At 38.0% G+C, this 18,209-nt stretch overlaps 1 protein-coding gene across 1 annotated transcript in view; it reads left to right on the forward strand.

Annotated features, from left to right (window-relative positions):
* si:ch211-127i16.2 (probable flavin-containing monoamine oxidase A) overlaps positions 1 to 18,209 on the forward strand; it is a 120,342-nt gene that overhangs the window by 50,151 nt on the left and 51,982 nt on the right. Inside the window, exon 10 of the mRNA XM_055225653.1 lies at positions 13,875 to 13,975. Coding sequence (XP_055081628.1) covers positions 13,875 to 13,975 — 101 coding nt within the window. The remainder of the gene's footprint in view (positions 1 to 13,874; positions 13,976 to 18,209) is intronic.

Consider the following 18,209-nt stretch of genomic DNA (forward strand, 5'->3'; position numbering starts at 1 on the left):
TTTAGTGGAATTTGCTAGAACCGTTTGTATTGATAGAAATAAATTCATACTAATGTGTCCGTTGTTAATTTGAGCCCATAAAAATGGTGATGGTTTATAGACTTAAAACTGCACAGGGAACTTGCAGTATATTTTCTGTTACATAACTATCTGGGTGAGACTAAAACAGAGGGTTCAGACTGCACACGGAGCTATGACCAATATCACGTTACTACAACATCACATTAAGCTTCAGTTTCAAGTTCTATAATGTGCCACTGGGGGAAATTAGTTCTGTAGCACTCAACATATGAAAACAAACAGCAACACAATCATACACAGAAGATGAAAGAAAGAAGGGCATGTCACAAATAGCCCAGAAGAATTTGTACCGATATAGCAACAGGGTACAGTGCAAATATGCCACAAAAAGTGCTCAAAGAGTTTTGTGCCATTGAGATGCTTTACGGTCCTAGCCTCTTAGTCCTGCACCCAGCAGCTCTATCTTGCCTTCCAGAGGGCAAAAGTTCAAACTCTGCCCTAAGAGGATGGCCTTGGGAACTGACTATAGCACTAGTCTTTCTTTGCACCTGCCGACTGTACAGACCTGGCTGAGACTACACTGCCCCTGAGATCTTGTTGGCCACTTTGACCTGACTACCAGGTCTATTTTTGTTTGTCAGGGAGAGGCTTCTGAATCATGCAGCTATGCAAAAAGTTAAAATCAATTTGATAAGAAAAGAAAAAGAAACATTAAAAGTGTTCATCTGCCTCAGAAAATACATTCTCTGTTCTCAACCCATTGTTCAAAACACAGCTTGTGCTCCACAATAACTCCATAATGTAAAGCAGGTAAACAAAATCCTCCTGCCTGACAAAAAGAACTGTTATTTAATAGTTTAAAACTGAAGACAGAATGAAGCTTTAAGAAAGGAAGAAGGGGTGCTGTTTTGAAGCTTCGAAAGCTGCACTCGCGAGTCCGTGTGTTCATGCCACAACTTACCATTTGTAAAGGAAAAAGCTTGTGGAGGGCTGCAGCATTTGGTCAAAATAGACTCCCAACGGAGTGCATCCAAAGCATCACAGCACCTTCGTCTGTGTGAGCTCGTCTTCTTACTTTTAATGGTTTGTAGTGCTTTGGAAATCTTTAGAATTCTTGCGACCTCTGCAGAGCAGTGGCTCTGCTTATGGTCTGATGATAAGTGCTCAGAGAAGATGACATTATAAATAAGATTAATGAAGCAAATACAAGTCCAGGTGTGTTTTTGATACAACATGGTTAAACATTCAAAAGAGGACATTTTGGATGTTATGTCTCATTTAACTTGTCTTTTTTGATGTACATGTTGGTATATACAATGCCTGAGCAATCCCACCTTTAATTGTTCCACAGCACTGGCTTTATGTAAATGTGTTCTAATGGTGTAAACAAAGAGCTTTGGCACGTCTTCATCAGGTGTGCCACGTTTGAAACTTCTGTATTAGTTTGTGACTGACACCGCCTGGTAATGGCCACATAAATCACTGTCACCATGACGATGCCGAGCGAACGCTAAATAAGTCCTATGAATATGATTTCCTCTTTTTATCAAACCACTTTTCCAGTTGGTTTGAAGGAGTAGAAGTGCTCATTTACTCAGCCAAGATGCCAATTCAAGACACGGCTAGAAAACACCTGCCCAAGTCCAGAATAAATAAAAGGAAATACTTGAGATACTTTGACAGAATTTGGTTTGGTTTGAAAGCATGCCAAGCTTTTAGACTGTAAAAAGCACTAATATTAACTGAGCAGGCTGCAAAAACAAAGCAAAACAAACAAAACAATCGACAGATACAGATGTGAATGAACTAGGCACTACTGTGTTTTTTTGTATTATTTTCATTTCATTATTTTTGTTTCATTCATGTAAAGATGCTGTGCCTGATTTTTATGGTTTTAAAAATGTGAAAAACAGAACTAGTTAAATTTAAACAGTTTGCAGTGATCCAAAGTTATTTTTACTTACCTTATGCATTCTGAACATCCCAATTATTCACGGTGATGAGTTTATAAGCTTTCTTTTCTTTCTACAATGTTCAGAGACCAGAGCGGAGTTTTGCTGTCACTGTAATGCTAACAACAACTAGCATTGTAACACTTCCTGATTTTTGGACAATAAAATGCTGTATAGTTAGATGCTGACAGTACACAGCTCACTTATTTTCACCTCAACACCTGCTCATACTGCATATCTGTACTGGGCCAAGAAAACTTTTTTCATAAATACACGCGAAAAAAACAAAAGGTACAGAGCCTTTAACACAGAAGTACAGCTGCTCTGCCCGCTCAAATATTTGTAACCCAAACACTTGAATAGATGTGTAGAGCATGACGACACATTCCACCATTCACGTGTTAATTAACTGTGCTGAGGACTTCAGGCAGACATAGTTTAACTGCACAAACAAATAACAATTAGCACTAGCCTACATAAGACTTGTCTTATGTAGACGTATGTAAGTCTTGGAGAGTCAGGATGTTGGGTTCTTTCTAAGTCAGTTGGTGTTGATGAAATTTGAAAGATAAAAATGCGCTTTAATTTTTAGACTGTACACAAATATAAAATACACGTGCAAAACAAACTAGTCCACTTACATCCTCTGGTGAGCCACGAGCAACAGGATGACACATTGGCAGGGATCACATCTCTCAAGGTTATTGTACTTCCAGAGAATTTTCTCTATTTCACTTGAAGGACCAGGTGGTCTGTTGTCAAAAAAAGAGCTTCCCCTCGATGGTATTTTCCGTTTCACCTAATGGACATTTTGACCGTACATACTGGTCAGATGGACCTCAAGGTCAAGTTGCAGGAGGATAACTTTTTTTATTTCTTTGTGTGTACTGTGTATTTCCAAGATTGACATGCTCCACTTTTATTTTTATTTGAGATAAAGTAGAACCATAACCATTACCAATGTAAGTCCCATCCCTTAAAACATCCCAAAGCAGATGCGGTTTCCTTTACAACTTTTTGTTTTTGTTTTTTTGGCTACTGTGAGGCACTGAGATTTTGATGGGTTGACATCATAAAGTCTCATTTCGTCCAGTATAATCCTGATAATTTCTCCTCTGCCCTTTCCACAAAGCCTTTTTCTTGTGCTATTGCTGTAATAATGCCCGGAGGCATCCTGTGCCAGGAAATTTCAAAGTTTTCAGCCCAATCATTTAAAGTGACAACCATCCTAGGAGTTGAATTGGTAAAAAGACTGTGTTTTTGAATTGCTGGATGTGATGGAGTCTGAGTCTTCAGTGCTTTGGTTGAAGACTATGTCAGAATCTATAGGAGTCAGTGCAATGTAAGCTTCCTCTTCCACATGACATCAGATCATCATGATCATCTTTGCTAAGAATGAATACCTCGTGTTTGCCAGACTTTCAAAATCTTTCTCCACTGGATTGGTGAGAGGTTTGATGGCAGGTGCTCCTCTTTTGACTCCAGCCCTACAGTGGCCAGTCTTTGCAGGAAACTCATTTTTCAGTAGGCAGGCCTGGCAGGACTGCCTCACCTTGTGCTCCAGGGTTGACATGTACAATAGTGCGGTGTAAAGCAATCACATCATTAACAATGTGTTTGACCAATGGATAATAATCTGTTAACTCATTGTGTTACACACAGACTGATTCTGGTCAAAATGCAATGCTACTTTCTGCAGCTACTTGTTGTTTTACAACAAAATAAACAATACCTCTGCTGTGAACTAAAATCAATATGACTTCTCCAACCTTCAAACCTGCACTCTGCTGGTCATGAACAACATGCATTCCCTTTTTATATCTAATGCCTTTGACAGCAAAGTCATTACTTGCCACAGTGATTGCAGATCAGCTTCAAGGCAACAGTAACTGAAGTTAAATGATGTTTCATACTCTCACTGAAGCAATCTGCAAAGAAATATGCTCCTTTTTCTAATTGGATGACAGGAGAGAAAGTCTGCCCGCACTTAAGCCTGAAGCAGTTGGTGTCTTTCTGCTAAAGTTGCACAAAACCTTTTAAAATTGTGCAATTTTCTTTCGCATTGTTTGAAAAAGCTGTGCTTGCTATTGCATCTTAATATCTATAGACAGGAGTGGTTCAAACTGAAGAATCTACTGAGGGTAGGGACAAATATAATGATGCTTGGGTTTGAGGATGTGGTTTGGAAAAAGTTCTACTTTCAGCTTAAAATATTCAATGAGAACATGCAAGTAAGAAACCTGATCAGCAGTGATTACAGGAGCACATACTGTACATTGGAAACCATTTCTCTCATGAGCAAAATAAGCTTCCAAACATCACTTTTAACTGAGCTTTAGATTTTGTCCCCAATTAATACAGGCAGCTCAAAAGACACCACTTCTGAACAGCATGGTCACTTTCAGGAGCCGTGTCTCTTACATCATTTCTGAGATAGGTAAACTTAATGATCCTACAGCTCAAATACACAAAAGTTAACTTAGTTTTTTTTTGTCTGTGTCGCAAAATCTACAAAAATGAGAACATACACTAAAATCCTCCACAAATGCTCCAATACAATGTGACCTGAGAAAGTCTTTAATCACTGTACCATCTTTCAAAACAAAGCCTGTTTCCTCCAGGTGTTGAAGATCTTTAACCAATGGCTCAAAAAACATGTTCTGTCCAAAATACTGCTAGTCCTACTACCTAATCAACTAAACTATCCCGGGTTTGTTTAGTCTTTGTTTAATTATAGTCACCTTTAGGTTAAGTACCACACATACACAAGTTTCTTTAAAGATATTTTATTTGGTTAAAACGATTCCTTTCAGTTATACAGTTCAATTAAACAGATCCACGTTCACTTCCTACCCGAGTCTCCACATGATCCACATTGGGCGTGCTCAATGTCAGCCATTTTTAAAGCCTTTGGGGAGAATATAAAAGTAGTGGTGTTTAGTCCGTCAGGGAGCATCAGTGTGGCCTCGTGCACAAGGGGTTTTTGTTAGTTTTGTTCACTTCTGTTGCTTTTGATTAAGTTGATCACAGTTAAGTTTTGTAAATGTGTAATATTTTGCCATGTTTTACCACGGTGAATTTGAATACATTTTTGTTGAATAGGAATTTTTCTGAGTCTGCGTCCTACTTAAGACCACATTGGCCAACTTCCTCATACATCCCATATGTCTTTTAAAACATTCTGGCTTGGGACTTGTAAAAGGGTCTTTTCATATTGCTCTTTAAAAGACTCTGATTCAAAGAGAGATGCTATAGTGTCCTGCAGTGTGACATAATAGTCTTAGCAGTCTTTACGAGAGTTTAACATAATTGAAGTTGTTTTTTAACACTGATTTGTGGCATTGATTCATATGCAAAATGTTGTTGCCTTGTCTAAACAGATGCGTTTGAAGCTCATTGATAGCTCTTCAATAGCTTTTTTGTCTCATAGCAAGGTTCTAGTTCAGTTCCTAAAATGTGCAGTGCCTTTTCACGTGGAGTTTGCGTGTTACTCTAAGGTGCAGTTATGTTTTTTTTGTAGATGGAAAAAAATATATTCAGGGGAGCATATGAGAGTTAGATCTTGTAACTATGAGGCATTTAGATTTTCGCTTCTGTTCTTGAGAGAAGAGGTTCTTTTTAATGCAATGATACATCCAAGAAAGAAAATGAATTGACAGTATGTATATATATATATATATATATATATATATATGTTCATATTAGATTAGAAATGTACTTTGAAAAGGCATAGCTTTTAATTACTGAGCTGAGCAACCCACATGAAATAAAATTCAACATCAGGTCATCAGTAGCTGTAGGTTGGCAGATTAATCCTCGCTCCCTGTGATGAATATTGTTGCTATGTCACTGGGCAAGACACTTAAGCCTCACGCCCACTGTCTGTGCACACTGGTGTATGTGTGTGTGTGTGTGTGTGTGTGTGTGTATGTGACCGGTCCCTTGAGGTAAAGCTCTTGAATCCAACTGGAGGTAGAACAGTACTATATAAATGAGACTATTTTTCTCTTGGCAGGCATTGTACTCTTTTTAACTGTATTCTTTTTGCAGTGTCTTTTCGTGTTCAGAAAAGAGCTATATAAATAAAATGCATTACTATTATTATTATTTAAAATGAGCGTAGATGTGTTATTCAAATATCCTGTCAAATGAGAGTAATCATTTCTTGAGATATTTAGCCACTAGTTTAGAGTCTCTGCTTGGCATCACTTTTAATAACTACATGCTAATTAGCCTTAATATATCATGAACAACGACTTAATTCATATGCAACAAATTGTTTTTTAACGTTGTCTCAGGCTTAGTACTTAAACGGTTTGGGTTAGAAGTTGAGGTTAGGGCGTAGCTGGATAACTTTCTGGAGGTAGCATCTCACCTGCACAATTCTATGGAAACAGAAAGTTAAAACTATACTTTGGAACATTCTTTATGGAGATAGATACATTTTATGCTAAACTGTGAAGTATTATAGTCAAAATAACAACATTTCCATTGAAATAAGCAGGCCTTCCTTCAGGAGTCTTGATTTGTGAAGATGCAAGATGCTCACAATAAGATGCATGTTTTTCAACCAACTTCCATCCATCCATTTTCTTCTTCTTATCCGGGGCCAGGTCGCAGGGGCAGCAGTCTAAGCAGGGACTCCCAGACTTCCCACACCCCAGACACGTCCTCCAGCTTCTCCGATGGGACCCCAAGGTGTTCCTAGCACAACCAACTTGAATAAATAAACTACTAATCTTTGTTCATGCTTTATTAATGCTATTAAAGGAGCAATTGTTATAAAATGTCACCCTCTGATTTTATATTTACTTACTAAACTGTATTTAACATAGAATCCACTGTACTCTAGCCTGAATCACAAATATTGACATTATTTAAAGACACTGAAAAACTAGTTAACTTTAAACAGTTTTCAGTGGTCCAAAGTTATTCTTCACTTACATTCTGCATTCCGTACATCTTAATTATTCACAGCAATGAGTTTATGAGTAATTTCTTCTATTTTTAGAGACCAGATCAGTTTAGCCATCACTGTAATACTCTAGGGAGGTGTTAAGGGCATGTCCCACCGGGAGGAGGCCCCGGGGAAGACACAGGACACGTTGGAGGGACTATATCTCTCGGCTGGCCTGGGAACGCCTTGGGGTCTCAGTGGAGGAGCTGGAGGATGTGTCTGGGGTGAGGGAAGTCTGGGAGTCCCTGCCCCCGCGATCTGGCCCTGGATAAACGCAAGAAAATGGAAAAACTAGTGTACAAACAGCGCACTTCCTGATTATTGCACAGTAAAATGCTTTATCACAGTGAGAACGCATGCTTTTCAGTGCAATAAACACAACCAAATTTGGGAAAAATATGTATAAAATGTTACCCTCTGCTTGGATATTTGCTCACTAAACCGTGCAGTTAACACATAGTCCACTGTCCTCCAGCCTGTATCACAAATATTGACATCGAATTTACAACACGCACGCAGCCTATTTCTCATTACCCTCTCGCACTCTCCTTCCTGCCCATCCATAACACGAGCGTCTCCTCTGCCACGGCGTCTGTCTGCTCAATGACATGTTTATTCTCATGCAGTTGATTTAGCGCTGGGCCGGAGTTGTAGCCACTTGTCACTGCAAATTTGCACAAATAAACAGAGTCACTGAAGTGGGATTCTGTGCCAGCTTAGCCTTCATTTAGCCATCCACTATTTGACTTGACAAATAATGAGGTGAAACGCTTGGAGAGTTTTTCACCTTGGTCCATCATCGTGTCAGACTGAATGGGCATCGCTCGACAAAACAATCAGCTCACGTGTACCCGGTTGACATTGGGAAGTTGATGTGCCTGTGTCAGAATACGTTATATTTATCAAGGGTAGAAGAGCCAAAAATGTGTGTGTGAGATAGTATTACTTTGAAGTACTATTACTCACATGGAAGAATAGAGTAAAAATACGACATTAGTCCTGAGCGATAGTGTGTTGTGGCTGCATCAGAACACATTATACTTATCAAAGGTAGGTAGAGGAGCCACAAAGTATATTGAAGTAAGAATATAATTAGTTTGAAGTAGTATTACTCCAGTAGAAGAATAAAGTAACCATCCAAGCAAGAGTACAAATACTACTTGAGTACTGAGCGATAGAGAGGTGTGCCTGTGTCAGAACATGTTATACTTATCAAAGGTAGGTAGAGGAGCCAAAAAGTGTGCTGGAGTAAGATAGCATTATTTTGAAGTAGTTTTACTCGAGTAGAAGAAAGAAGGAACCATCCAAGCAAGAGTTAAAATACTTACTTTAGTACTGAGCTATACAGAGTTGCGCCTGTGTCAGAACATGTTATACTTATTAGAGCTAGGTAGAGAATCCAAGAAGTATATTGGAGCAAGAATAGAATTACTTTGAAGTAGTTTTACTCAAGTAGAAGAAAAAAGTAACCATGCAAGCAAGAGTAAAAATACTGCTTTAGTACTGAGCGATAGACAAACTGCCTTTCTGTGCTGTGCCAGCCCAGTCCTTGTGATCTTGGCGAACTATCACGATGTGTTGAGGACTTATTCCAGCTCTTGGGCTAGTTTATTCAACAACACTTAGTAACACTTCAGATTTTACTTCTTATTTTTAATCTAGGGTTAAAAGGACCTATTACGCAAAAACGTAATTGTGATTCATGTCAGTAATTCAAAGTTCCTTGTCTTTTCATCTTCACCAAACTTGTTCTGATGCTGTCTCTGGATTAACAGACTTTGCTTTTAACAAACTAAGTTCAGTTTGAGTATGTTATCAGATACAGATCTATTGTTATCTCCTGTTATTTTTGGGGGCGGAGAGAAGAGGATGGAAGTATTCGCTCTACATTTAAATCAGGGGTGTTCAAATAAGACCCGGGGACCAGACACAGACCTAAGACCAATTTTTATTTTCCTTCAGAGAATTGGCAACATTTTCCAAAACTTATTTTTAATGCAAATATAGAAATAGTCTACAGGAATAACCTTGATAGCAAATATTTTGGTGAGGGTCAGACCTGATATAAAGGTTTTAAGTTGGAAAAAGATGGCTAATTCAAACCTTTATAAAATGAATATCAAACTTAACCGAGAGATTGTCTGTAGCAACCAATTTGTTTTTTGTCTGTGATCCCGAATACACCTTCAATACTTCACGAATATATGAGTCTGGTCACCGGTGAATCTCCCAGAGTTCAGATGGGCATGATTGACAGGTGGATTAGCCAATCAGGGACAAGCAAGGTCCGTCCATATCAAAAGCAATATGGCTGCTTATGAGGAAACGAAAGAAAAAATATCACAGGGAACTGGATTTCTGCAGGATTAATGAGCGAAGCAGCAAACTGTTAATCTGAGAAGTTCAAAATGATTGACCAGTTGACCAACGAGCTCCTTCATAAGTTTAGTTTATTGGTTTATTTTAACAGGGTCCATCTGCAAACACATTAATCTCATAAAAGAAGAAGCTAGTTTCCATCTGCAGTCACTGGGCAGTTCAACAAAAAATTAAAATATATCCAAGTATCCATCCATTTATAATTTAACCACACATTCACATTCTCTCATTCTTTCATTTAAAAACATCACACTCCACATTTCTACATTTAAAAAGACTCCAATATTATGCTAAAAATTACCATATAAGCTACCACATGCAAATACAGATCAGTGTTGACAATTCTGACTCTAAAAGGACTTTTCTAACTTTATAAGAGAAGTCCTTCATGTCAGAGAAGAGTTTTAGTCTGTCTGGGCGCTTGTTCCATTCGTTAATGCCCTTGTATGAGAAGGCTGTCTGTGCAAAGGCTAAATGCATCACTGAAAAAAAGGAAAATCTGATTGCACCATCGTGTTTGGTTTTGACTCCAGACACGACAGAGGGAGTTTGAACCTGACTGATATCCATCTGTATAAAAAAATACACGGAGATAACATTCTGGACTTGCCGGCCAACCAATCTGAGCCTCTCCACTTTGCATATTTTTATAATATACAGCCCTTCACGTACAAATTTGGACACCTCTGATATACATAAATGATTTTTCAAAGTTATACCAAGGGAAGGCAACGCAAGGTAAGGCAAGTTTATATGTATAGCACAATTCGTTCACAAGGTAATTCAAAGTGCTTTACAGGATAAGAAAAACATCAAAATCACAATACAACAAATCAAAACATAAATAATCACGGCTAAAAGGGGAAGTTAAAATCTGTCAACTGGACTCAAACTGTCTGAAACAGTTTGAGATCCCTGTCTTTTTCAAACCTAGTAATAGTTTAAGACAAAAACTGGTTCACCCAAAGGACAAAATCCCTAATCATAAACAAAGTAATGTCGTGTACTGTATTCAGTGTAGTGAAGAGTGCAGTGAGCTGTATATTAGAGAAACTAAGCAAACACTCCATAAGAGGATGTACCAAAACCAGCGTGAGAGCTCCTCTGGACCCCAGTCTGTTGTACATCTCCATCTCAAAGCCACTAACCACTCCTTTGAAGATAGTGAAGTTCAGATCTTAGCCAGGGAAAAGAAATGGTTTGAGAGAGGAGGTAAAGAAGCTATTTTTGTTAGATAAGACAATCTTTCCTTAAACAGGAATGGGGACCTGAGACATAATCTCTCCCCCATCTATAACAACATCCTCAGACCCAGAACAATGAGAACAATAGCAGGGTCGTTAAGGGCTGGATAGGGTAGTTCCAGCTGAAACTGGAGACAATATTTGTTTACAGTTTCAGTGTAGTTTGCCCCTCTCCTCAGATAGATATAAGGCAGTGTCCACCAGCAATCTGACCAGATGTGAAGACGCGGCTTTAATGAGCAGTGAAGCGTCTTCACTTTTACAACGATTTATCCAGTTGATAGATTTTAACTTTGGCTTTTAGCTATGGATCAGACCTGGATGACTCAGGGTTTACACAGATGTAAATAATCACAAATAATCATCATAAAAGAGAAATACCATTCCTATACTTTACAAAGTTGTTTGAAATCCCCAACGTGCCTTTATATAGAGCTTTTCATGTAACCTGAACAACTAAAGCGTATTGTAATGATCCTATATTTTGTGTTTTGCTCAGAGCTGACACTTTTTTGTTTCTTCTTGTAACTGTTTATGTGTTGTCGTTAATGTAACTGCTTTTGTATCACACTTTTTTTGTTTGTTTGCTATAGTAAAAGAAAAGATGGGTGTCTTAGGCATCTTTTATCTCTTATTTATAACTCCTTCCTCAGATCTAAACAAGGAAAACAATCGTGCTAGCCGGTATGCTAATAGGTGTAATAGGTGTACCCATTAGGGGCCTGAATGATTACACTAAATATGACTCAGGCACAGCTCTCACTTATTGTAGTTCAATAGACTTAGCCAACAAATGCTACTACTACTACTACTATGGATCATACCTGGATGACTTGACACTTGGTTGCTATGCCGACAAGTTGATAACAAGGTACTATTCGTCAGATTCGTCAATTACTGGTTTGTTTCTGGACTGGCTCTAGTGGGTTGAGACTGCTGCTGTTTTTGCTCTTATTTCGACGTGGGTTACGGCGTACAGTTCAGAAAATAAACAACCAGAAGGAATCCGGCGTGCTTCTTTACGCCAGAACACGACAATATCAAAGAAAATACGCTAATTATTTAAGTACAAACGAAATGTATGTTGTGTAAGTGGCCTTCTCTGTTAATCATCAAATCATAATTCCACTTTGACCAGCTCATAAGTTTGCTTGGGCTTTACAGGCATTATTTTAGCTCGCTGACAGCCCGGTGACAGTGTGAAAGTGATGGCTTCCTCTGATTCATCGGTTAAGAGCCGGGCACGGGGCCAGACATCGCTTCAGTTGCAGTAGTGACTCAACAGCACCTCAGTATGCGCAGTATCCGGCAGTTATCAGACAGGTGTCACATCACTGCTATGGGAATTTTACACAGGGGAGGGGACTTTGGAGGTAGTGTACAGTGTCAAGTAGGGAGGAGGGATATGGAAATGTTGTGCAAGTATTAGTCCAATGGGGAAAAAAAAAATCATATGACAGGTTTTTATGACTTCATTTGGTGGGATAGAGCCTGTAGTAAATATTTGTCCTAGTTTTATACAAGTAAAGTGACAGTTTGTGAAGAAAATTTGAAAAAAAACCCACTATGTCATCACTTCAGACTTTTCCGTCCAAAATGCAGGGGCAATTTACACATGCGTTGTTTTTTTTTGTTAGTTTTTTTTCTTTTTTCTGACTGACAAATCCTTAATTTTACTAAATTAAAGTCTTGCAACATTTTATTGTTGTGCAAATTAGAAAAGTTCTGACGTTTGTTTATCACAGTGTCGCAACTGTTTTATTTAGAGAAGAAACATGTTTTTTATCCTTTGAGTTAATCATTATTATAAACTGCTTCACCCATGGTTTATTCAAATTAAATGTTTTTCACCAGTGTCAGATATGAAACCTCTTCTCCCCCCTCTCACCTAGCTCCTCCCCTCTTCCTCCTCTTCTCACCTGGCTCCTCCCCTCACCTGGCCTTTGTCAAACTCACTTGTGCTCTCTCGTCGTCTTCTATCAGGCCAAAGCTGGCACACTGTCGGACTGCAGTAATGTAGATAGCATCTAGTGGTGATATGTGAGAATTACAGCAGGGACGGGTCGGTCAGTCTAACTACAGATGATGGCTTTAAGTGAACGTACTGATACAGGAGCAAAATATACTTAAGTGCCCATTTAAAATTTACTTTTAGAGTAAAAGTATTTCAAACAGATTAAAGAGTATTTTTACTTGTGACTTGTTTTTGCAGTGCTGAGGGTAATATTTATATATATATATATATATATATATATATATATATATATATATATATACACACAAGTCTGATACATGCATACTACATTTAAACAACATCTTTTTACATTATTTCATAGTCTATTTAGATTAAGATAAGAAATAAAAGTTATTACAAACATAGTACAGGACCTAAATAGGGTCAAAATCATAATTATAACTGTTTTTCTATTATTATTTTTTCTGTCAGTGTAAACTTTGTGATGATTTCTCTGCCTGTTATGTTGGATAAAGCCACAGTGTCTGCACTTGTTAGACTTGAGTGTTGCACATTCAGAGGAATTTCTTGGAACTCGACTTGCTGGATACAACATAACTTCTGGAAATGTCATGTCTACACTTGGGAATTCCAACATGTTCTGAGTGGCTTCGAAGAGTCCTAGCAAAAGCAGAGAGCACTTTTGATTTGTGAATCTAATTATTTGGCATACAATTGAATGAATTTGCTTAACTGTTGTTCATGGCAACAATCTCTACGTTTATCACCTCTATGTGCCAGCAGGCCAGTTGTCTTTAGTTAACCGTCATGGCAAAACAGGTTGTGAAGGAGCATGGTGAATAATTAGGACGCTCAGAATGCATAAGTTCACTTTGAACCGTAGTTCAGTTTTTCACATTTTCACCGTAAAATCAGTTAAAACACTTTTTAATAATGTAGACTTGGAGAAACAAAGAAAACATATTCTCAAAACTGCAGTATATTTTTGCAAATGAACTCTAATCTTCTTAACACCTTCTTACAACATATTGTATAATAAAGTAGTTCAGAATTTTCCAAGAATTTCGAACACATGGCAATTTGTCAAAAAAACAAACTTTTATTTTACGTTTTAATAAGCTAATATGAAGCTTCATGTAATTCTAAGATGCACAATGTCACTTTTCTATATTCATACTCCATGCCTCATTAATCTGACCTATATTGTTTTATTGCTCACAAATACCTTGAATACCTTTGTACAACTTGTTTGCCACACTGGAGACGATGTTTAATGCCCAGAAAAGTAACATTATGCACCTTTAATGCAAGTGAAACACTGCTTTGATGTCTTTGTTTTGCTCCAGCTCAGATCCAGTACGACCCCCCACTCCCGAGTCAGAGGTCCTTCCTCACGCAGAGCATGCTCGTGGGTCACATGATCAAGTTCATCATCACCTACCCTACGGTGAGTTGGTCCAACCCATACAGCACACGATACATAATGAAAACTGGGATTGAACATGTAATATTCCAGGCTATAGTCTGTTAACCTGGGATTCAGAATACACACTTATACAATACTTTACCAAGGTTTTAGTCTGGTCACTGGTGAATATCCTTGAGTTCAGATGGGTGTGATGGACAGGTGTATTAGCCAGTCAGAGACAACCATGGTCTACCTGTGTCGAAACAAATATGGCAGTTTACGGGGAAAAAAGTATGAAAAAAAAGTTACAGAGGACTGAAAAACATTGTGGATCATGGCAGAATAAGAAAGTGAAACACTAAACTCATAATGTGCCTTTTGTTCTAAATGATATGACCAACCAGTTCACTTTTTTGTATTTTGTGCATAACTGAACTTGTATCCATATGTACATTTTACTAGTTTAAAATTGTCAGTTGTTGGTTTGGTGAGATAGTAAATATTTATTATAGTTTTACATCAGTTAAATGGCAGTTTGTGGGAAAAAACAGGAAGCAGCACTGAGCTCACCGAGTAGCACTGAGATTGTCATTTATTTGTATTAATCTAATCATTACTATAATTTTTTAGCCTTTGTTAACATTATGGTTGCTAGGTAATAGTTATAGAACTACATCTGCATCTAGGCATGATTATAGACTGTATACATAAATGGACATGGCTAACCTGCTAGCTGCCGCGTTCCAAATAGGATGTGAGCATGGGCGCACTCCTGGCTCCATTGGCTGTGGCTCCAATTCACTTTCTATTGTAAACCTGCCTCCTCTCTCTCCATAACTGTTGCTGTCAGGCTCGTAATTTTGGTTTTAAAACGTTCGTGTTAATCCCCGCTACATGATCCTGTGTTTTTATTGTGCTATTTTGTCCGTAAATCAAGATATGAACATTAATACCAAGTCGCTCCCGTTAGCGTTAGCAACAGGTTTGACTGACAGAGGTAAACTAAACCAACGGTGCAGTCGGGAAGGAGCGTTACCTTCAACAGCCTCGCTCCGGATTGGCTCTTTGGTTGCTATGATACTCATGGTCTAATGTCATATTCATGTTAAGTGTGCTGAGTAGGTATACACTGAATGGGCTTCTACAGGAGAGTCTGAAGTTTTGAGAACTTTTGAATCCTGGTGCTATTGCCCTGTACTTTACCATACAGTCGTGACGTATCCTTGATGAGCTCGAATCAAGTGACGGGGCTTCATGTACTTATTTCAGACATGTGACCTATCAGGATTCAGTCTGCTGGTAATGGCTGCGATCTGCACATGCACAAACACACTATCTATTGGTGACATTTAGCTCCGACAGTGAATGGATAAATTTTAGTGCAGCAGAACCACTTAAACGTCATCTCAGGGGTCAGGTGTCAACGATGTCAGCCTTTGCAACAGTACAGATGAGTGTATCTCCAACTGTGGTACGTGAGCTCCTTCAAATATTACTTGGACACTGCTTCAGTTTGTAGGTTTGCCAAATTTATAGTTCATTTTGTCAATTTTTTATGCTTCTTCGGATAATTTATTGTTTAGATCTAGTGTTGTCACGATATTAAATTTTCAAACTTGATTTTGATACTTAAGAATATACTCCATACTCCTTCCATAACATTAAATAATAGTAGTTAGTTACTTAAGTAAAAGTACAGATGCAGAGGTAAAAAAGTTACTCAAGTAAAGGTACAAGTATCAAATGAAAAAATCTACTGATATAAAAGTATTTAAGTACTTGTTTAAAAATGTACTTTAACACTTCTGTGAAATACTTTTACTTTTGACTCTTGATTTGTTATAGTGTTAAATGTAGTGATATTCATAAAAAATATATACATATTTTGGTCAACAGTAGCAATATGAATCAATTTCTTAATTTTTCTTCTTAATTTTGTTTAATTTTGCTCAGAAAATCTTTAGTCAGGATGTTACAACAAACATGGTAAAAATAATTCCTCAAATCATATGAAAAGTACTTTTCTTTTCAGTCCAGGTCAAAAATGTAGTAGAGTAGAAAGTAGAAATACCTGCTTTCAAATGTAATGAAGTAAAAGTAAAAAATATCCACTGTAAAATGTACTAAAGTAAAGTACATATGCCAAAAAAGTACAGTACTTTACTGCTTTTACTTCTTTACCTTCCAACCCTATTTACAACTACAGTGGAAATGATGCAGTCCAGGTTTAGCACTAGAGTAGACCTGGAATAGTTCTGGTAAATACTTTTGGTGGTACTCAAAAAGCCAAATCTTTTCTTTGGTGCTACTTGTGATTTTTCTTGGGCCCTCATTACTCTTAGCTGTAAGATTTTAGTTTTGGTCCTTTATAATAGGTATATAATAACAACTAGCATGCTAGCTTAAAGGCAAATAAAGTAATGAATAATGTGTGTCCTAATGTGTGTGTATGTGCCTGGGTATTGGTGTGTGCGTGCGTGTGTATGTGTGCATGTATCTGTGTATCTTTGTGTGCGTGCGTGTGTGTGGGGGTGTGTGGGGGTGTGTGTGTCTGTGTATCGGGGTGTGTGTGTGTGTGTGTGTGTGTGTGTGAAAAGGGGCAGATATCACACATTTATAAAGTTAAATAAAGTTATGCAATCGCTGCCGAGTCACCACGACAAGAATGCCAAGGCAGAATAACTTCTGAAGAATGGAAAGACTTTTTTGTTTAGTGCACGGTAACAACAGCAGCTCCCGAGAGAGAGATAGAGAGAGGGAGTGAAAGAGAATGAGAGGGAGTGAGAGAGAGAGACTGAGATTGTGTGTGTGTGTGTGTGCGCGTGCGTGTGACAGAGAGAGAGAGAGAGAGAGAAAGTGAGAGACCTAAAAAGCATGACCTTGTGCATGTGCAGGCTTACACTTCTTTCTACTCCATTTCAGTCACACGTCTAATTAAATGTAACACTATTTCCTTTCATATTTGGAACAAAAACATTCACTTGAATTAAATGTAAAAATGGCAATATCCAGTTTGCCCTTTTCATGCGACAAAAGAATTAGGCTAAATAAATATGCACAGGGTGGAGTACACTTTTTGACATCTTTTGTGAGAGAAAAACACACATACTCCTAATGCAAATGTGAAATATTGGAGCAACTGTTCTCTATCTGTAACGCGGGTGGAGACAAAAGTCTTTCAGTCTATAATAAATCCTACAATTGAGACTTGGTGAATTCTCGAAATGTCACAGAAAAAATTATAATTACTTAACAGATACTTCACTGCTTTGTTCTTTTCACATTGTAAGAAATCCAGCGGAAATTAAATCATTTTTAGAAGCAAAATGACTCACCATTAAGACTGAAGACTCCTTGAAAATACCTCCTTATCCATTGAAGCTCATGATACTCCGTTTGCTTTGGTGTGTGCAAGTGATACAAGTGTTATGCATGTTGATTCAACCTGAGTGATTAGAGTGATGATTTCAAATACAACATTGATCGAGTGCCCTTTAAGTGAACCACAGACACACTTCAAGATACTTAGCCATGCTCGAGATCAGAGACATGTGGGTTTTCAAAAATGCATGTTCTATGTTTATTAATTTGAACATGAAAAACAGAACTAGTTCATTTCAAACTGTTTGCAGTGGCATAAAGTTATTCCTCACTTTCTGAACACATCCCTAGCATCCTAATTATTCAACATGATGAGTTTATACACACTTTTAGCATCTTTCAGGGAAGAGAGTCACGTTTTGCCGGTGCAATTCACGGTTTTGGAAGGATAAAACCCTAAATTACTCACTATGTTGTGCATGTATATATGTCTTTAAGTACATGCACATGCACAGAGAACTCCAAGTGCGTGAAACAACCAAATTCTAACAGTCTTTGTCCCAAAATCTTTGAGACAACTCTTGTCACAGTCGACAAGGAAGTCAAAGAACCAGTAAGTGCAAAGGGAGGCTACAAGACGATCAGCAGCATCTAGTAACAGCTATAATTAGTAATAAAAATGGCTATCGTACTTTTGGAAGGCAGTAAGCAACAACTCATTTCCGTTGTCATCCGTTGTCATCCGTCATTTGCTCTTCGCCACACAAATAAGCACACTGAAGCTCCTTTGGGTTTTACTTTCACTTTAACATAGTGGAGCAACAATGAAACAACTTGTGTACCATTTTTCACGTTATTTCTTACCCTTTTTAGAATGTTTGTTTCTGGTGTAAGCGTCAAAGAGGAGCAAGAGACCGAAACATAAAGTCAGAAGGGTTTTAATGGGTTCCAC

Source organism: Periophthalmus magnuspinnatus, chromosome 12 (assembly GCF_009829125.3).
Source record: "Periophthalmus magnuspinnatus isolate fPerMag1 chromosome 12, fPerMag1.2.pri, whole genome shotgun sequence".
NCBI classification, from domain to species: domain Eukaryota; kingdom Metazoa; phylum Chordata; class Actinopteri; order Gobiiformes; family Gobiidae; genus Periophthalmus; species Periophthalmus magnuspinnatus.